This window comes from Vitis riparia, chromosome 12 (assembly GCF_004353265.1).
Source record: "Vitis riparia cultivar Riparia Gloire de Montpellier isolate 1030 chromosome 12, EGFV_Vit.rip_1.0, whole genome shotgun sequence".
Lineage (NCBI taxonomy): Eukaryota > Viridiplantae > Streptophyta > Magnoliopsida > Vitales > Vitaceae > Vitis > Vitis riparia.
The window spans coordinates 21,644,121-21,666,263 of NC_048442.1; the positions used below are offsets into that span (position 1 = coordinate 21,644,121).

Below are 22,143 nucleotides of genomic sequence, written 5' to 3' on the forward strand. Positions count from 1 at the left end.
ATAATGATAAAAATGCTTTCCGGGCATTTTTTTATATTCCCTGGCATCACACCCTACCTGAACATCTAGACGTGTCCAAGGGCACATAGCTGTGGTCCCAAGTAGTTCACTTCACTAATCTGAGCCGAATTAGGTGCAGAAAATGGCACTAGTAAATGCCTCCACTTATGAGTTCTTTTGACAATAGGCACTTTATCTTCTTAGCTTCAATATTCCTAGTTTCCTTCTATGGTAGCTAAAGAAAGGAAATATTGGTATTCAACTTGTAAATACTTATCACAATACTGACAAAACAAGAATCTAAGTACTGGATGCTACCCTTACCAAATTCCATATCCAAAGAAACAGCCTCCCATAGGAGTGATTCTTCTCATAGGGGAACTCTTGTGTTTTCAAGACACACACTTCACCTTTTCTTTTACAAGGAACTGTTAGTTATGCTTAAGTCAAGTTTTCAGGAAACCATCAAACCAAATACGCCTTTACGTGTCATTGTTTGCCTCCACACAAACAACTCCAACTTTATTAGACTTTGAATGTGAAAGCTATCTTTTTATCACTCGCTTGTCTTTTACCTTTTGTTACAAGTGAAGATTCCTAGAGCATGAATATTATCCTATCAAATGTTTGTGTAATTTGCTGAAAATTACATTACTATTGGAGCTCTCATTCTTTCATCATTTTTTTCTCTAGTTTAAGAGTCTGTTTGGTTGGGATAACTTTTAACTCCTGTGTTTAGCAGTAGAAGAAGTGGAAGCAATAGTACTTACATAAAACAAAATGACCAAGCTTTTCCAAAATGTATGTTGGGAACCGTGATTTAAAATTCTGTATAAACACCCTTAAAACATGTGTTTAACTTTCAATGATATAGACGTTAATGTTTAGGTAAGACTCAAGTTCTTTTCATGGGGCTTGAGTACCCTAACAATATCGATTAATTGAGAACCAAAACAGGATCTAACATCTAGTATTTTGTGAATATAGGATAGGATGCATCATACATTGAGAAGGATGTAACATTAAAAGTTACAAGTTACAAGTTGGTTGGACAATAGCTTTTATAGAGTGGCATCGATGCATATAACATGGAATGAACTTAAAAGTTTCTTCCTTCTCTGAGAACAAAGGGAAAAAATTCCCAATACTGAAAACTATGCTTTTTTGTAAGTGGAGGTTCTGGGAATGGTACATGGTATATATCTAAATGGTCAATGGGAATATCATTCATCTTTGATTCTAGTCCTGCTTACTCATTAAAAAGTTGTTGTTTATTTAAAATTAGGAAGGAAGAAAATAATTTTTTTTTTATGAAATTTACTAGCACTAATATTTACCCATTATTTTTTTTAGGTTATTTCCTCCAACATTCAGGCATTTATTTTAGCTGATGGTAAAGCAAACCTCGGGTGATATGGACTCATCCTTCTACGAATGATTTGTCCCTTTTATCTTACTGAACCTATATATTAGAATCACAGATCTGTCTTTTTTCCCCAAAAAATTTTATTTTCTCCAGAAACTTCAACAAACGTCTGCATCTTGAGGGCTTCAATCTTTGGATGATAACAAACCATTTATGCTAAAATAGTCATAAAGGACGTAAACAAAAGAGAAAAGCAAGAGCAATGGGAAAAAAAAATTCTAAAAGCCGAGATTCCAAGATGGGGAAAAAAGTGGGAAAGCGCCAAAAACTTTACATAAAACAAGCCAAAAAGAAGATTGGGACCAACCTCAACCTTGATGTTTTGTAGCTCCAACAATGTCTCTCTCACAGTGGTCCACTAGTGGGGCTAGGGTTTTGAAGAAAAAAATTACACAGAGAACGGAGAACAGGATGGAGAGCTGGGAAAGTAAACAAAAATAGTAAAAAAAAAATGGTTTTTATGCTTATGTGGATTGATGGGGGCTATTTTAAACTATAGTTTTTGGAAGAAGTCCACTTTTAATATTAAGTTTATGAATAAGCCCATTTTGGCCCAAAACTCCACCAAAGCGATAGGAGCACATTTCTTCATTCGAGTTCCTTGGTGGGTTCCGCTTTGAATCACTTTATAATGCAATTTGTAGACATGTGCAGCGTACTTTTATCAAGCCGCCTCTCCAATCTGACCGTCTCACTACAACCCATTTCCGCTTGTTATATCAAGGATCAACAACACTATGTTCTTTCATTTTTCACTTCCGTTGGTATGCTTATGTTTAAAAATCCTCACATTTAAACTTGAGCTTGAACTGGCATGTGCAACTGAATGCAGCAGTAAGGTGAAGCTACCCATGTGATGCAATCTTGGCCTCATAACAAGTTTAGGAGTTGTGATGACACAAATACAAATAGTAAGGAAAAGGGCAAAAAAAAATGATTAAGTTCACGTTTACAGGCATTTCTTATTTTCTATTTTTAAAATAAGAAATTCTTTTATCACAATATAAAATTTTGTGAAAAAAAAAAATTGATTTATGTCATACTTTTAAATGACTTGAAAATTTTTAAAATGAGACAATTGTGTTTTAGATCTAGTTAGACCAAAAAATTAAGATTTGGTCCATATAAGTTCACCATTTAAGCCAAAGACTTAGAGAAAGTGTGAAAATTGAGAAAAAAGATATGAATATTTTATTTTTCTAAAAATGACCTTTATCGACTATGAAAAAAAAAAAGAGTAGAAAACATTAATTTAAATTTTATTCATTTTGTAAACCTCAATAAAATTTGATTTAATTTAGTGATTTGGAAAAAAATACACCATTTTCCAAAAAAATGAAAATAAATTATTATTATTATTATTTAAAAATCAAACATCTTGAAAAATATATATATTTAAAATTTTGTATGTAAAAAATAACTAAAAATATGTCAAAATTTTTTTTTAAATGATATATTTTTAAAAAAATTAGTTTTCTAAAAATAATAAATTTTCAGAATAATTATTAAAAAAATTTAAGATAAAAAAGTTTGTCAAATATTGTGGTAGAAAATACTCAAAATAGTTTTGAAGGATATATTGATTTCTTCACATTTTATATCATTCTCATCAATTACGTAACTTTTATGAGTCAAATCTTAATTTTTGTACCAGTTGGGTCCAAAATACAATTGTCCTTTTCAAAATTTGGGGTAATAAAAATACTTTGATATCTCAATTTTTCTAATTAATTTTTAAGACAATTACTTTTTCAATGTAAACATAGAAGAATTTGCTCTTGTATCTTATACGAAAAGGTGACCATTCTTTGATTTTAAAAATAAAAACTAATAATGTATTAAGACAAATAATTTTTTGTTTTACTATGAAAAATATACATATAAAAAAATCAAATATAATTAGAATTAATTAAAAAATTATTTATTTTCAAATTATTTAATTTTTATACGTTAAATGAATTTTATCGAATTTAAATTTATTTATTATTTATTTTTTGTTTTCTTTTATTTTTCCTCTCAAATGTTTTGGTAACCAAACATAGTCTAAATGAATTCCAAGTTTTATATAAAATTGGTCAGGATGATTTCATTAAGAAAATTTACTATAAAAAATATTATAAAAAATTAAAAGAAAAGAAAAAAAAAAAGGAAAAGATTTCATGCTACAATAAGAAATTTCAGATTTTTTTTTAAGAAAAACTAATATTAAAGTCCAATAAACCCATTAGAAAGGTAGGAACTTGAGACCAAGTAGCTAGGCAAATGTAATCCATGATCCCACAACAAACCACTGGCCCATCACACCCACAACCTATGTGAGCGAGTTGTGCGCCATAACATTGTTAGGTGCCCGGGATTTATCACGAGAGTTGTCACAAGATAGCCCCATCATTCAACATATGCAACAACTCCGAATAATCCAGACCTACTTTCCACAATATTTTGGAATAATGATTACGTACGCAATATCCATATATAGTCAAATAATATTGCAGAAAATGAAAACCTTACAAGAATTAGTTCTCCAGGAAAATGTCTTATCTCCCGAAAAGACAAAGAAGAGATGAGTCAACACTTGTTATGAGTAAATTTGAATGGTAGGTTTGACGAACTGAAGTATTTTATGACTTACCTAATAATCTCTTGGGTAAGATCATCTAGACCCAAATTTTATCTTTCTCTGGAATACTTGAATGCCCTAACAATTGAGTCCTAGGATAGTTGAGAGAACCCTAAAAGTTAAAGTCTGCATGGAAGTTGTGCAGATAGGCTCAAGTTTTTTATCTACCCCTCCAACTAGACTTTTTCTTCTGCAACTGAAGTAGGTGATTTAGAAGATTCTATTCTACTTGATCTTCCACCTAGGGGTAGGTGAGAGCATTTGCATGGTAGCTTCACCAACGCTTGCTACTAATCAACCTGGAATGGTAGTTCTATATCAGTTTCATATATGTGCTTCTTTCTAACTCCATATAAGCTTGCATTCATTTTCTCCTCTGCTAAGTATAAAACTTGGGAGTTAACAGTAAGTGGTAATTGTGACGGTGGCAGGGTCGACGAGTGAAAGAAGGATGGGTTCAGAAGAGTATCAGCCACTGTTACTAGGTCTCAACTCCCATGCCCGGATTCCAGACTTGTCGTCCTTTGCAGTTGAGGAGTTCTTGGCCCAAAAACCAGTGGCTGTTAGATGGTGGCCTCGGCTGTTTGGGTGGGAGTCCAGGCTTCTCTGGCTCCTATCTGGGTCTTCCATCGTTGCTTCCATTTTCAACTACATGCTTAGCTTTGTCACCTTGATGTTTACAGGGCACCTGGGGGCCTTGGAGCTGGCTGGTGCCTCTATTGCCAGTGTGGGAATTCAGGGACTTGCTTATGGGATTATGGTATGCATGCTTTTCTTTAAATTTGGTCTGATACTAAGCTGCATGGATGAGAATAAGGAACCAACAAAACAAGTTTGTGTTTTTGGGTTCAGGGTGTGGAAAAAAATGTTGTCCTTTAGCTGAAAAGGCAACAACAGGGGCAAGTCAAAGTACCTCTACATTTAGACAGTTGCAGCCCCACAAAATCCTGCATTTCTAGTGTTGCATTTTACTCATTTCAGTTAGTTTTAGATTATTCTAGCATAAACTTCAAAAATTGTATGGTCCATAAGTATGATTTATTGATGATTAACAATTTTCGGGTATGAGTTGTAATCATTTAAACATTTAGTTCTTCACTTACCCAAAAAACCATGTATGAAGTTTCAGGAATTGTGGGGCATGGCAAAATTCTCATGCATTTAGCCCCGTTTATGATGTTAGAGAGAGATTTTTGTTTATTATTTGCTTGGGCACTGTCGCATCCACATATCCCCTGTTCTGGAACATGGATCATTTTGAAGGCATTTTCATGATGGAAGGTGTAGGGGCCCTTCTGTTAGCTTTTTTCTGACGTGGGAATCTTTAAATTCCAACTAAATTTGTTTTCATTGATTATTTTGCCCAAACAAACAGTTGGGCATGGCCAGTGCAGTTCAGACAGTGTGTGGGCAAGCATATGGGGCAAAGAAATACAAGGCAATGGGCATCATCTGCCAGAGAGCAATCATCCTACACTTGGGAGCAGCAGTCCTTCTCACCTTCCTCTATTGGTTCTCAGGTGCATTCCTCCGTGCAATAGGCCAATCGGACAGCATATCGGCACAAGGCCAAATTTTCGCTCGTGGATTGATCCTTCAACTCTATGCATTTGCCATAAGCTGTCCAATGCAGAGGTTCCTCCAGGCACAGAACATTGTGAACCCTTTAGCATACATGGCTGTTGGGGTTTTCTTCTTGCATGTTCTCCTGACATGGCTAGTTGTTTATGTCCTGGACTATGGCCTTCTTGGAGCAGCCTTTACACTCAGTTTTTCCTGGTGGATTCTGGTTGTTGCGATTGCACTCTACATACTTCTAAGCCCCTCTTGCAAGGAAACTTGGACTGGCTTTTCTTCAAAAGCTTTTAAAGGAATGTGGCCTTATTTCAAGCTAACTGTTGCTTCTGCTGTTATGTTGTGGTATGTGAATCAATCCTTATTTCTCACTTCAGAAGCTGCAATTTATTGTTTTATTGAGTTCCACAATTTGGTAATGCAGTTTGGAGATATGGTACAACCAAGGACTTGTACTTATATCGGGTCTACTCTCCAATCCTACTATCTCACTGGACTCCATTTCCATTTGGTATGTCAGCTGAGAAATGCATCCATTTTTCTCTTTCATTCGTATATGTCTATAACTTCTCATATTTTTCCCTTTTGAATTTTCAGTATGAATTATTTGAACTGGGATATGCAATTTATGCTGGGCTTGAGCGCAGCAACAAGGTCAGTGCTTAGTATGGTGGCATCCTTCACCTTTTATGTTGTTTTCGTTTGTTTTCTTGGCAACCAAAAGGCGGGTAAGTACATTAGTTACAATGTTGATACTAACAGGCTTTTGGGACTTGCAGTGTTCGAGTGAGTAATGAGCTGGGGGCATCTCATCCAAAAGTTGCGAAACTCTCAGTATTAGTAGTGAACACAAACAGCATCATCATCAGCATATTTTTCAGTGCAATCATTCTGATTTTCAAGGTTGGATTGAGCAAGCTATTCACAAATGATGTAGAGGTAATTGAGGCAGTGTCCAACTTGACCCCACTGCTTGCCATTTCTGTCTTCTTAAATGGAATTCAGCCCATACTCTCAGGTATCCATGGAACTATTTTAACAGTTTAGGCAGGGTATTGTTGAAATATATGTTCTAATCGTCATGGGCATTCAGGCGTGGCCATTGGGAGTGGATGGCAAGCTATAGTAGCATACGTCAACCTGGCAACTTACTATCTCATTGGTCTTCCCATTGGATGTGTTCTTGGTTTCAAAACCAGTTTAGGAGTTGCAGTGAGTAGAATCTCCCTCTCTCCTACGCTTTCTTGGTTTCTTGATTCCCAGTTTCTTGCTTTTGTTTAGTACTAAACAAATGGGGATTTTTGTGCAGGGGATTTGGTGGGGTATGATAATTGGGGTTCTTTTACAAACGGTCACTTTGATTATCCTAACTGCAAGAACAGACTGGAATGCAGAGGTAAGCTTCTCTTGATTAAATTGTATGCATCATTTTCTTTGTTGGATTGGGCAAGTAATCACCATTGCTGATGCTTTTCCAGGTTTCGAAAGCCGCCGAGCGCCTGAGAAACTCAGCAAATGTAGAGAACTTAAACTTATTGGAAGATGTATGAGAAGAATTCCACCTTTCACGCATTATTCTGCAAGCAAAATGATCTCCAATAGGCTTTTAAATTTTATTTTTTATTTTATTTTTTTTCCTCTGCCTTTTGAGTGAAGAATGTAAGGAGTAAAGCTAATTCTGAAGATCCATATATGATTTCTTCAAGTTTTGGTCATTTCCTGCTGCTGATGCACCTGTCTATGAGAGCTAATCATGTACGGGAAAGATTAGGAATAGATATTCATGGGGGTTGGGTTCTTCTAGTATTGTTGTGGCTTTTTAATGATAAAGGGAATAACCCTTGGAAAAGAAAAACTTCCAAGACGTTCCATAAATATTTGAATGAATAACACAATTTCCCTGGATTTGAGAAACTGCCAAAATGCAGAAGTTGGAGCCTCTACAAGCAACAAAACTGAAAGTCAGTCACAAGACAATTTGGCTGAATTCATATGCTACATGAATAAATGGAATTATCCCATTTTCATAATGTCTAAACAGTCTTAACAACGTTGAGGTGATTCCTTAGGGAAAGGATTTTACATTGTATGCCCCCAAAAAAGAGAAAAGAAACAAAAACAAAACTTCAAAATTCACAGATTATCAAAACTTTTGAGTGTGTACAGCCTTTGTTTTGTTCATCATAACCATCTCAAACAATCAAAACATCTTGTTTTCCCTTCAAAGGATTGGATATGTTCTGCATCATTCTACCTCATCATCATCATTACTGTTGTCTTCATCATCATCCTCATCAGCACACTCAAATGATCCATTATCCATATGTCCATTACTATATTTACTGCTATATCCTACAAGTAGATTAGCTTCTTCCTTTTCTGCCTCTGTTTTTGCCAAAGACAAAAGGATATTTGTTGCTTTTCGGTCAGGAGGAACCCCACAAAATCCCATTTCCTTGAACCAAAATACAGCACTGCCAAAATCCTTGTTCTTGCCATATGCATCCATTATTGCAGTATAGATTGCCTGATTGGCTTTGATGCCATGTACCTGCATTTCTTCATATTTCTCCATCATCTTCTCAAGATTACTTATTTTTGCATACCCTTTGATCAATGTCCCATGAGTAACAACATTGGGCTCAAAGCCGTCCTGTTTCAATCTTCTAAAGAATTTCTCAGCACCCTCCATGTCAGATGCATTTACATAAGCTGATAACATAGTTGTATAAGAGCAGATATCTGGAGTACATCTGCCAAGAACAAAAGATGATGAGAGCACTGACTTCTCCATTATCCAAAAAACAATCATAAAGACAAACAATTGTTATAAACATGAGAATAGCTCTGCCAGGGTACTTGTGACACAATCAATTTTCATAAATATGATAACCTCGGTATATGTTCACACCATCAACCAAAAAGGTGCCTTCAATGAACATAAACAAAGGCTGCAGTCAGGACATTCATGACAAGAGTTGATGGTCATAAATATGATCATTTCAACATATTCCCCGTACATTTTGGCATCTGAGAGGTTTCAACAAGTGGCAAAGGAAGGTGTACATGGCTTACGTCCCTGTTTTGACTAGGTGCTTTCTAATATATTCCTTTCTTGCCTATAAAAAGAAACTCTCTCTGTGCCAATGAACTAAAAAGGGTGGCTTGGCTTCAATGAACATGAGAAATGGATAACTTTCAAGACATTCATCCAACATATTTCTAGGCATCCAACAAGCACAGTACCAACGATGAAAAGGAGATGAGAAATATTACTGACATTTAAGGAAAATCAGGTTGAAATTGTATTTAAAAGAAGGAAAGAAAAAAAAAGAATTTTTTTGAAACACAAACATGTACCATTTGAATAATAAAAATTTGTTCTAGAACTGAATAAAAAGGTAAATGTCATGGTTTTTTTATTTTGGTTTAGTTCCCTTATAGCACATCATTATTTTCTTTATACAGCTTCATTCTTATCCCAAAAAGAATAAAAAACAATTTAGCAAATTGATTATATATCCCATCTAACTCTGAGATTCACATCATTAACCAATATCCAAATGATAAAGAGGAAGAAATGAAAGTGTCTAATGATCAAATGCCACAAGGAACAAAAGACCTGATCATATGGTCAAAATCATATTTTAGGAAAAACCATCATGTGCCATTTGAAATTTTTAGAAATGAAGTACTAAGGTACGTGCAATTGTTTGTCCTTTTCTTCCAGTTTAGAAACAAAGTGCTGTGTTTTTTTTATCCCCAAAAATAAACAGAACAAGACAAAATAAATCAAGGAAATGAAACATCCCATGACCAACTTGGAAAAAGCAGTAGTAGCACAACAACAAATAGATAAAATTGTCCAAAATGGGACCCAATTACAAGATCCACGACAGGAGACCCACAATAGAAAATATTAAGATGATTGAATGACACCGGTAATACGTTTACAAAAAAAGGGAGAAAACAAAGAAGTATAGAGAACAAATACTCCAAATTATCTATCTAATTTTTAATTTAGTTCTAGGTGGAACCCATGCAGTGGTAGGTGCTGATCCTTCCACCAAACATATATGAGCATTACGAAAAGATTTCTGTATTCATGCAATCAATGCAAGAAGTCCCCAAAGATGAGCAAGAATAAATTCAATGCTTTAACAAAAGCAAACAGTAACTAGCATTAGAAACTTAGCATAGTTAATTGAAAAACATTACCTGTCTCTTCTCATGCTCTTGAACACAGTCCGAGCTTGGTCTACCATTCCAGAAATTGCAAATGCATCAAGCAAAATGTTATAAGCTTTGTGTGTTGGCCTGGAAAAAAAGAAAGAAAAGACCATTGTTACTCACAAACAATAGAGAAAACTATACACTATTTACCATGTTGAGGGTTAGCCATTAAGTCATCAACTTGTTCTGGTAAGCTGATCAATCAAATATGAAACAAGACCAGGAAAGTGAAGGACAAAACTGTCCATCTATGTTCTAACACAATGAATGTCGACAAGGCAATCCATTTATTTAACTCAAACCCAACCAATTTTGTTTCTGGGTTGGACCTGGGTTGGGTTGTCACAAGACCAGCTAAAGCTCATACTACAACAAAAAATTCATCCTCTAACAAAGAAACCATATATTGGCTAAAACATAGGTCTCTCATGTTCGCAATTGACAAGTGAAGTCAATAAATAAATGAACCAAATGCAGCAGTAGATTGGGAAAAGGTCTATAATGAAGGTTAGAACCAAAATTACCAGCACGAAAATAATGGAACTGTATTTTGTCAGACAGCTATCACTTGGCCACCAAATTACAACCTGAATATCACCCAACCTAAATCACTTTAGACCCTAATACCACAAATGAGACAAAGACTAGTTTATATAAATTTTCAGAAATTCAAAACTGGATTAGGATTTTAAAAAGGCAGGTTATGATGTCAAAATTTTCTAACTTGACAGAGTTTCAATATCAAAATTCTCACATCCAACCAAGGATTTTCTTTTCTTCATGAAGAAGGGTTCATATACAAGCTCCAAACTACCAGCAACAAAATATAGCTTAAAAAAAGCGAGATCACACCACTATTGTTGTGACTAGCAATGATAAAGTGAATTCTGTTTTTCTTAGCGTTGGACAATAATCTGATATCACTCGAGAATGTATTAAAAAGTGCTAAAAGATGGAGACGAAGTGTCAATTCAAAGGCTTAAGTCTTCCTTTGTTTACTTTCTTTGGTCGGAGACGAAGATGTCTATAAAAAATGGTCCCTCGACCTTAGTTGATTTTGTTGGTTGGGTGGCTTCCCGTTAAGGGTGTGGTTTGGGCTGCTCCTCGGGCCTTGGTTTCAGCTAGGGTGCGAGGGACGTTTTTCTTTCTTGTAATTTTAGCCACTGCTTTGGTGGCTTTTTAATACAATCTCTTTATTTATCAAAAAAATAAGTGTTAAAAGCACACAAGAGTACACAGAACGTATACAAAGTACACTTGGCAAAAAATAGGAAAGAGGGAACATACAAAAAATACTCCCTCCTTCAACCAAGCCCTAACCAATCTAAGAAGTGAACCATATTCGTATACCCACTGTCTATATACACCCAATCCACATAGAGAGATTGTTAAAAAAAAAATATTCTTTAACCTTTGATCAAACACTTCCTCACAATCAAAGAATCTCCTATTTATTTCCTTCCAGATCGTCCAGAAAATGCAGGGAGGAGCGGCTTTCCAAGCCTTAATACACCTTCTATCTACAAAAGAGCCATGCCACCCAGGGAGAGTCTCCCTAACCAACTCAGATAAAACCCATTGAACACCAAAAATGGAGAGCACCAGCTATCATAAAATTCTCGCCTTGCCACAATGAAGGAGGATATGATCAATGGACTCTACCTCCTCTTTGCACAAAGCACACCTATTAACTAACTTCCATCCTCTTCTTTGAAGCTGATCCAACATCAAAACCTTTCTCGAGCAAGCCTCCCAACTAAAGAAACTCACCTTCACAAAAATCCACAAGTTCCAAATTATCTTTAAAGGAAAACGGGTGTATATTCTGTCTCCAACAAGAAGTAAGGCCCTCTTACAGAGAAGACCCCTTTGTTATCTTCCTTCCACACTATTTTATCCCCCTCCTCCCTCTTCATTGTCTGTCCTTGGAGCTTTGAAAGAAACCTCTCCATAATGACCAACTCCCAATCATTCAGATTCCTAACAAAATGGAAGTTTCAATTTCCTGCTTCCCCACTTTGCTCCCAAAAATCAGCTACTCATGCCTCATTTGAACCAAAAAGAGCAAACAAAGGAAAATCTCACATAAGGGTTGCTCACTCCACTATTTCCAAAACTTCACTCTACTCCCATCACCCACCTTGAAGGAAATCTTCGTATTAAAAAACTCCCACTACTTCCCAATCTCTTTCCAAACCCCAACCCCATAGGGCTCTTTGACCACTCCTGACCTCCAACCCCCTTTTTCCTCCCCGAACTTTCCCTTTATGATTTTCTTCCAATGAATCTCTTTCATTAGAGAAACACCAACACCATTTGCAAAGAAGGGTCTAATTAAGCAAAGAAAGAGAGCAAACACCTGGTCCTCCTTTCGATTTTGCTTTACCAATAGAAGACCACTTGACTAAGTGCATTTTGTTCTCTAAGGCCCTCCTCCCCAAAGAAGATCCCTTTAAATCTTATCTAGTCTCAACCTAACAATTCTTGGGATGGTGAACAAAGACATAAAATAGATCGATAAATTGACAAGAGTACCACAAAGTAAAGTGAGTCTTTCCCCTTTTGAGAGATATTGTCTCTTCCATAACAAAAGCCTCTTACGAAACCGTTCTTCAACCTCATCCCAAACCGTCACTGACTTGTAAGAAGCCCCCAAGGGAAGCCCTAGGTAAGAAGAAGACAACTTCCCTACCTTGCAACTAATTTTGCAAGCCAAATCTTCCACATTGTCCATTTTCCCAATTGAAATCATCTCACTTATTTCCAAGTTAATCTTCAACCCCGACATGGCCTCGAACCACATGAGAAGACAACACAAGAAAGTGAGTTGCTCCTCAGATGCCTCGCAAAAAACAATGGTGTCATCAGCAAAAAGGAGATGAGAGATCTCTTCGCCCCCACCCCCTCTTCCCTCAACCTTGAATCCTAAAATAAAACCATCATCCCAAGCTTTTAAGAGCAATCTACTAAGGGCCTCCATACCAATCACAAACAAGTAGGGGGAAATAGGGTCCCCTTGTCTCACCCTTGAGCTTTGAAAGAAGCTCATAGGAGAACCATTAATTAAAACAAAGAAACAAGCTAAAGAGATGCATCATTTTATCCAAATTATCCATTTCAACCTGAAACCCATCTTGTCAAGAATTGGTAACAAAAGTCTTAATTCACATGATCATAAGCTTTCTCAATATCAAGCTTGCACATCAACCCACAATCTCTCTTCTTTAACATTGAATCAACTACCTCATTTGCTATCAACACCGCATCTAAAATTTGTCTTCCCTCCACAAAGGCATTTTGAAACTTGGAAACCACTTTACCCATCACTTTCTTGAGTCTATTAGCCAATACTTTAGTCAACAACTTGTAGAGACAGCCAACCAAGTTTATGGGCCTAAAGTCCTTGAGATCATCAACACCTTTCTTCTTGGGAATCATCACTAGAAAGGTCACATTTAGGCTTTAGGCAAACCTATCATGCTCATGGAACTCCTTAAAAAAATTCAGAACAAACTCCTAGCTGAAAAGCCAAAAGGCCATTGAAAAACCATCCAGTTCTGGGGCTTTGTCTCCATTCAGCTCCGACAATGCCTCCAGCACCTCTTCTTTTGAAAAAACCCTCTCTAACTTTCTGGCCTCAGCATCATCCAACACCTCAAAAGGCAAAGCATCAACACGAAGCCTCCAACCCTCTCCTTCTAACACAACGGTTTTAAAGGCACCCACCACCCCTTCTTTCAACTCTCTATCCCCTGTAAGTCACTCCCCATTTACTTTAATCTCAGCAAGGAAGTTTCTTCTTATGTGAGCATTAGCCATCTTATGAAAAAACTTGGAGTTTCTATCCCTTTCCTTAAGCCAAATTTCTCTTGATTTTTGTCTCCATGACACTTCTTCCATCAAAGCCCATTTTTGGTACTCCTCCCTCGCAGAATTCCTTGCTTCTGCCTCAGTAGTAGATAACATCCCTTCCCCCTCCTTATCATCCCAGAAACCTAACTTCTTAAAAGCCTCCTCTTTCCTTACTAAGACATTGACAAACACGTCTTTGTTCCAACTTTTCAAAAACTGTTTCAAGGCTTTCAGCTTTGACACCAGAATAAAGCTGGCAGACCAGAGAAATCCAACTCAGCCACCAGCCCTTCACCAGATCAAAAAACCCTTCCTCTTTCAGCCACATATTCTCAAACCTGTAAGGACTGGGACCATTTCTAAAACCCCCTCCCTCCAACAAAACAGGGGAATGGTCAGAAACAGACTTTGGTAAGACCCTTTGGATCACCCCACTGAAACTGATATCACTCATACAAATTTTGAGAACATAAAATCAATTACAAGGTACACAAACTAAATAAGTAAATGCATACATGGACATGAAGTTCAGAAAAGAAAATCAAATATGAATATTTGCCACATTATCCTATCAAAGCCAACAAGTCAGTGTACTATCTTTGCCTTTTTTTGTTTGGCACCTTTATCCTCTTATATATATCCCCTTATTTGCCTATCAAAAAAAGTCACCTAGTTAGCTTCATTCTAAAATGCAATATCATCTGGCTTTCAATGAGTTAATGCAAGTAGAACTAAAAATAAACCAATTTATTTTTCAAAATTTAGGTTGTAAACTTTGGGCTCATGGCATCATGACAACAACAAAATGAGTTACTACAGACCTGACACCTGCATCCAGCATCTCCTCAAAAACAGCTAACGCCTCTTCTTCCCTTCGAGCTTTCCCATAAGCGTTAATGAGTAAGGCATAGCTCACAACATCTGGCCGAAGACCAGCTCTTTGCATCTACAAGCATGCATTTGACTTCAAAAGTTTGACCAATTCATTATTAACAGAAGATAAAAAGGAAAATGAAATTAAAGAACAGAAATTTTCAACCCTTGAAAACTTCAGATGGATATTCAGGGGCTGCTCCTTCATAATATATAAGTAGATGGGAGGATATGTGCATGTGTACACCTTGTGTGTAAGTACACAAAGTCATTAATTTGAGCAGCGTCAATGCTTCTTTTGTCACATTTCTTTTTAAAAGATAATATTTTATCAGTCAGTAACAATAAAAAACGTTGTCACCAATGTTAATTCAGTAAATAGACTAATCTCTAATTACTAATAAACTTCTAGTTTGATCAAATAAAGTTTTATTTATAACTGTTCTAATTTTCAGCTTTAATTCAGCGGGATATGAAAGGATGTCAAATTTCTGCACTCACAAAAGAAAATAAATTAAACTTCAGCTCGAAAAGGAACACGAAAAAAAAAGGTGAAATAGATAAGTGTTGAGAAGATTTTTCTCAGATAATATCTATTGGATAAACCCAAGAATCACATAAACACAACCAAGAACAAAGCACACTCACAACATAGAGGTTTCAAGTCGTTTCATGAAGACCACCTACATCCATGGAAAAGAATCCACAAATGTTTCACTAGTGATCAATGAGATACACCCTCATCTCTTTCCCTCACATAAGAAACAGCTCTTTCTCAAACTTTCCTAATAGCCAAAGACGAGTACTTCTCGATTAAACACTCATATACACCCAAGAACTTTCTCTTGTTTTGATTCTTTCTCCAATGATCTGTCTATCCAGATCATCTCTGCCCCTTACAATCAGTAAAACAGCCCTTACTTATACCCAAGAGATTCTTGAATGCATGTTTGTTAAAACTGAACAATTAATCATAACAAACTCTAACTGATAAAACAAACTGATCCATGTTGACAGAAAAATCATGTGTATGTTCATAAAGTACTGCAAAGTCCACAAAAATGGACCAAGTGCACTTTATGAACAGTCTGCTTTACACTAGCTTTGTCTGCACATTTGGCCCAGGTCCACACAAACAAGTCAAGTGCCTTTTAAATGAACTCGAGGCACTACACACACAACAAACACATTGCCTTATGTTTGAATCTTCCATTCCATTTAAATGGGCACTCTCCCTTTAACACCTGAAGAAACCTCTTCAAACATGATTCCTCTTGCACAAGATTGTCAGGTGAGCTAATTCAAAGCCACTTCTCAACAATAAGAATGAAGAAGAAGCATGCAGGCCCAAAAGTTGTATTGAGTTTTCTTGACTTAGACTGCTACTTATTTTCCAAAATTAATCTTCATTTAAGCTTATTTCAAGTTTTCAACTTGGAAAGCTAGAAAAATCTGCATGAGACAAAGGTCAAAATGGTAAGAAATACAAACTAAATAACTTCAAAACAAAATGACACCATTCTAGCATTCTTTTGAAAATCTAAAAATCTTTAAATGGTTATCTGAGACTTTATGGCATGGGACATGAATCACATTAGGCTCATTGTCAGTGATAATAAGTTTTTTCTATTTATCAAAAAAGAATTGCAAATTGTAAGCTAAGAATGTGAAAAAAAAAAAAAATCAGATAGTTCTTTAATTTACCTGATCATACGTTTTTGAAACTTCCTTGTAATTAGTTTCAAAAGACATTAGGCTATTGTAAGTAACTGTGGATTGAGGAACTCCTCGCTCACGCATCAGGCCAAATATTTTACGAGCTTTTTCATAGTTCCCAGCCTTTCTATACATATAAATCATCATGTGGAACATTTTCTGGTCCGGTTTCAAAGGTGATTTCTCGTCATCCAAAAGGGTCTCAAAAGTTTCTTCAGCTTCCTTAAACTTGTTACCCTGTAGCCCCATTTACATTCATGAACTTGTTAGATAGGAACTCAGATAAAAGCATGTATTAAATCAGTAAATATCAGGAGGATATCACAGCAGAAAAATCATGTGTCATTTCCGAAAAAGCCTCCCATTTTTCAAATCAAGTTGTAAAAGGAAAAGAGGTGGACTCATTCTATTAGTGTACATGTTATGATATTCACGCACAGAGTGCATGGACCTACTACAGACAACAATTAATTGACTTCACAAATAATCATATCACATCTTCCTATCTCTAAGTTGAATCCAGTTACATTTAGCTCTTATAATCTGGTCTTAGATTCAATAAGCACTTGACCTAATCAGGCCAAATTGGTTTGCACCCACCCCTCATCCAAAATGTATGCTATCTGTGATTACAAAAAGAATCCATGGATCTCATAATCAGGGATGCAATTCATACTCTCAAATGTGTAATTCAATCATTATTTGACTTAATCAGGTGCAACTTGATTTGCATCTATATGCTCATCTAAATTGTTGCTATTTGTGGATCTCTTAATCTGAGAGTAAATGTATGCTCATGGATGTGTAATTAAATCAGCATTTGACTTCACCAGGTCAAACTTGGTTTTCATTCGTATCTTCATCCAAATCATTGCTGTTCCTACTTCCAACTGAAGATATTTCAACATAGGTGAGGATACAGACTACAACACAAATAAGTTCCTTAAAACTCTTACTATGTCCTTATATTGATTTTTCCCCTTCTTTTTTGTACTTTATAATCTCTTATCTACAGAGTTGGCAGACTTCTGTGTTTTTTTTCCCTTTAGCTCAACCTAATATCATTTTTTAATGACTATGCACATTATTCATGGACATTTAGAATAATATTTCATAATTTTTTGCAGTAGAAAAAATTTATGAAACCACATGTTTACATACCTTTATAAAGAGTAACACAAAAATAAAAACAAAGATCTTAATATAAGCATAGGTTTTATTAAAGATGGAATACCTCAACAAATATTTTAAGTATTAGTTGATAAGTCAAAGCAGAAGGCTCAGGGCCCGAAGACAGCATCCTTCGAAATACTGATTCAGCCTTATTATATTGCTTTCCTTTTCCATATGCTTCCATAAGAGCAGTGTGGGATATCACACTCGGTGAATAGCCCTTCTTATGCATGTCACCAAACACCCTCTCAGCCTTGTTAAAGTCCCCTTGTTTTCCATAAGCCGTAACAAGCATCAAGAAATCCATTTCACTGAAATCCCACCAGGGCTGAGTCTGTAGCCACTCAAGAATCTAGAAGAAAAAAGAAATCAACAAATGACAAGAACACAGAACATCTAAGACATATCAAGCACTAAAAGCAGTTAAGTTGATGACAACAAAGTCTTTTTCCTTCACATAGAGATGAAAGGCAAATATTAATTACAATTAAATAAATGTAACTCTTGGATGCAACAAGCCCCAAGATGTAAATCATAAGTCAAAGGTTCTTTACAATTCAGAGTTGGATATATATCATGCTATGTGAACACCTTCTATGGATAATCATCTTTTTGTCTTTTAGCTTTAGAATGTGATGTCAAGGTAATCAATTGACTCAATTTTTGACATCTGTCACATGGAAAACATTCCTTCTAGATGAACTTTTTTGTTCTAATGTATGCATTTTCCTGCAGGATGAATTAAAGAAGGGTATTCCCCTCTTCACAACATAGAGTATTAGCAAATTGGACAATATTATACACATATGTTATGCTCCTAAATTGTAGCTACAGGTTCTCATAGATGTGGTCTTGTTTTTCACATGTCTTTTTTTTTTCTTTTATATCTCCATTCCCTCTCCATGTAATTGGATTTGCCTAATATGACCGTTTTCTCAAGTTCCTCTTTCCCTCAAAGCAAAGGCTACATGTGCTCATTCTCACCAAATTGAATTTACTAAAACAATGTATCAAACTCAACTTAACTCAACTCAAAAAACCCTCTACACCATTCAATGTATCGGCACTAATGTACAAACATAAATTGCTTCTTAGTAATAATATTTTCATACATTCTGGAGCAATTTAATGGACACTGAGCTCTTAATCAGACAAGTTTAAACACCCCACTAGGCGTGTGATTTTCATGGTAATCAAGCTTTTGTGATGTTTTGCAGGTATTTATCTCAGAGCTCTCAATCCAGATGGTCTTAGATGATGATTATAAGTATTGGGATGAGTTTTGAGAATTCAACAGGTTTGCACAAAGGTTTGGATGCAAGAGAATATCGTCAAGATAAGCAGAAACTCACCTAGGTCTTCCAGAAGCTTGTTCCCAACCAATTTGGTGTTTGGAGTTAGTTGAGAGGGCTACAGGTGTCCAAATTGTGTTCTTTTTTTTCTTTTAATTAATTTTAGACTCGTTGAGGAACAAAATTTGAGGTTGTTTTCCCCCCTCTCAGAAAAATCACACAAGTCAAAGGAAAAATCAAGAAAACTGTTGAGACCTGGGGCACTCCAAAAAAGTTTGCAGCCGCCACCTGTGTGCTAAGGGAACCTAGGTGCTTGGGTGGGCACCAAGCACCAGGGTGATTGATGCATATTGGTATCATCAATGCATAACTCGATCTTTTCTTTTTTCTTTTTTTCAATTTTTTTTTTTTTTTTGATAACCGTGGATATCCGGGCCAGCTTACGCGCACCCCGACTAATCCCACGGGGCCCTAAAGTTGTGGCCCTAAGGGGACTCTGGTGACCATAAAGTTGGATCCCAAAAGGAGAAAGGCACCATTTTGAATGAACAAACCAGCATGCACTTTGTTGATGTATATTTCACTCGAACCCAGGTAACCATACAACTGCATGTTAAGGGACACAAGGAGGTAACTGCAAGGCTACCAAAGGGATCCAAAGCCCTAGTACCATTGATTATCAATAAAAGTTATGCTTTTAGACTTTTATTCTATGCTATCTCCATCAATAACAGAAGCATATTAATTATCTCTACAGCAAACAAATTCCACACCAATCTCAGTCTGTCTCATTCTCGCTTCTATGATCTCACAAGCTTTTCCTGTGGCTCGGACTCACTCTATATATATATATATGCATATATCTCGATCACAATGTTCCATTTCTTCAGCTGCTAGAATCTAATCAAAGACTACATGTTCTCATTCTGCCCAAAATAAAATTACTAAACAAATATATCCACCTAATTCTCCTCAGAAAAATCATTATCCCGCTTAGGGTTCAGCTAGTTTCTCAAATTCCTCTCCAGCCAATACCCCATTTTCAATATCACCACCTCTCTCAAAACCCCAAAACCCCATCGCATCCCTACGCACTCACAATGCACCCCCCACATTCCGTTACAAAAAGAAAAAGGTCATGCAAAACAAAAACCCAATTCAAAAAAGGAATGGATTTTCCCCTACCTCACTGACAAGGCTCCATTTCTTGAGCTGCTTGAATCTAACCAAAGTACCCAGAACGAGGTCTCTGGGGAGAGCCTGGTTCTTCGTACTGAGCACTGAAACAGCAGAACCCACCTCCTCAATTTCCTTCATCATTCTCCTCCACTTCCTCTGCTCAGCTTCATCAGCTGCGTCTCTGAACACTTCAATTTTCTTCCTCCTCTGCATAAACTTTCTTGGCGCCAACATGGACACCACCTCCAATGTTCTGACCACGGTGCTTTTGGGTTTGGCGAAAACTGAGCGGAATGGAACTGGGTTTATGGTGGAGTCTCGGAGGTCGAGGGCCTTGGCGAAAACGGTGTCGTTTCGGAGGGGCGTGTACCCAATAATCATCTTCTCTCCCTGGTTTCAGTATCTGGGTAAGACTCGAAATAAAAAGATCTTTGCGTATGTCTGGTTCCTGGGTATGACCCTATATGGTAAGGACTATTCAATTGTTCCGTGGACTCGAGCAAAAATTCCGCCACGTAAGCAAATTTCTGCCACGTTTGCAACAAATTACTTGGCAGGAGTACCAAAATTAAAATAAATAAATTAAAATCTACAATTGTGCTAATACATGGGATCTTGACCATCCAAATAGGTTTTGACTAGGGATGAAAATACTTAACAAGTTAACACATATTTTTACGAGTTTGAGTTAAATATAAATAAGTTTAGATTAAATTTGTATCAACTTATATAACTCATTTAATAAATATGTAATTTTTGGGTCAACACATCTAATAATATCACTATTAATTTAATTATATCTTTAAATTATTTAATTTATATTTGACACATTATAAATTTGTTTTTAAATGATTAAGTTAATTAAATCATAAATATGTTTGATTGAGACGTTACTGATACAGACATATATAACACATAACTCAATCCGGAGACATTACTCACACAAACATGTATAACACATAACTTAATCTGATTATTAAATAAAAAGACTTAATTATTATATGGGTAAAATGATTACTCTAACGTGTTACTTGTTTAATAATTAGGTAGTACTTAAGTTTATATTTTTAGTACGATTATTATTCGTGTCGGGTTTGAATTAAGGTACATTGTAAAATATCTAAACTTTGACATGACAAACACGACCATCAAAATAAATTGTCACCCTTAATTTTGAGTATAAAAAAAAACAAAAATAGCTTAATTGTTAATGAGTTGAGCTTTTGCTTTTCTCTCACCCATTGCAACACTCATCTGATTCTACCAGGTTTTACAACATGGGAGGAAATGATATATGGCTGGTGTTGTGAATAAATTTGCTGGTGTGGTGAAATTTAAAAAATTGAGTTTCATTGGAGCTTCCTCCAAATCTTAAGAGACCTATAGGATAGTGCATACATTTTTAGTAAAGGAAATTTGCATTTTGTAAAATAGTAGTTTTTTCTTGCCTAATATAATTATATTCTAAAATTTAAATTTCTACTGACTAACAAATAAATGTGTTTGAGAAAAGATTTAAAAATTAAGTAGTGTGCGCTTCCAAAAGTATAAAAAGAAGGTTTTATGGTAAAATTAAATGAAAGTTTGAAAAAATATTTGCTTGGAAATGGTGTGAATCCAAAAGAAAGAATAAAAGATAAATGTATTATTTAATTAAGAAATAGTTACATTAGTTGAATATTTGTATAAAATAATATTAAAGTAAATATGTTTTTGTATCTTTTTAGTTGTATCCGCACGTTGTTCGCTTGATCTAATGTTTAGAATTCTTGAAGGGTTATAATCAAAACAAAAGGCAACAATTGAAGAAATTGGATTCAATGGTATTTTACAACTTGGATATACCAAAATTGATCATGTTTTATGTCTTCGGTTAATAAATAATTTCAATCTATACTCTTACATATTAGAAGTGTATACCACTTGTATCAAATTATTACCAAATGATGTAAAATTTATTTATGCTTGAACGCAAATGGGTTAAAATTGATATGAACAAAGATATTGATAATAAAAATAATTTGTATAATAAATATTGTGATAAAAATGGATAATTATCATTAGTTATGTTAGAAAATCCAATTAAGGAGGATATAGATAGTGAGAGTGATTTTAAAATTGAATTTATATTATTTGGTATTTGATGCCTTATTATGTCCACAATGAAACTTCTTGTCAAACATTCTTTCCTATATCTTCTCAAA

General features: G+C 35.6%; 2 protein-coding genes across 2 annotated transcripts; one reads left to right on the forward strand and one right to left on the reverse strand.

Annotated features, from left to right (window-relative positions):
• Positions 1–4,406: 4,406 nt before the first annotated feature.
• Positions 4,407–7,424, forward strand: LOC117926550 (protein DETOXIFICATION 41-like). Its single transcript, XM_034845676.1, has 8 exons — positions 4,407–4,806; positions 5,422–5,966; positions 6,046–6,132; positions 6,219–6,275; positions 6,401–6,639; positions 6,715–6,833; positions 6,931–7,017; positions 7,100–7,424. Exons 1-8 carry the CDS (start codon positions 4,498–4,500, stop codon positions 7,169–7,171), a joined length of 1,515 nt encoding a protein of 504 aa, XP_034701567.1. The 5' UTR covers positions 4,407–4,497; the 3' UTR covers positions 7,172–7,424.
• Positions 7,425–7,598: 174 nt separating this feature from the next.
• On the reverse strand, positions 7,599–20,357 carry LOC117926549 (pentatricopeptide repeat-containing protein At3g59040). Its single transcript, XM_034845675.1, has 6 exons — positions 19,946–20,357; positions 17,530–17,820; positions 16,284–16,532; positions 14,528–14,652; positions 9,840–9,938; positions 7,599–8,374 (listed from the first exon to the last, which is right to left on the reverse strand). Exons 1-6 carry the CDS (start codon positions 20,318–20,320, stop codon positions 7,867–7,869), a joined length of 1,647 nt encoding a protein of 548 aa, XP_034701566.1. The 5' UTR covers positions 20,321–20,357; the 3' UTR covers positions 7,599–7,866.
• Positions 20,358–22,143: the final 1,786 nt, after the last annotated feature.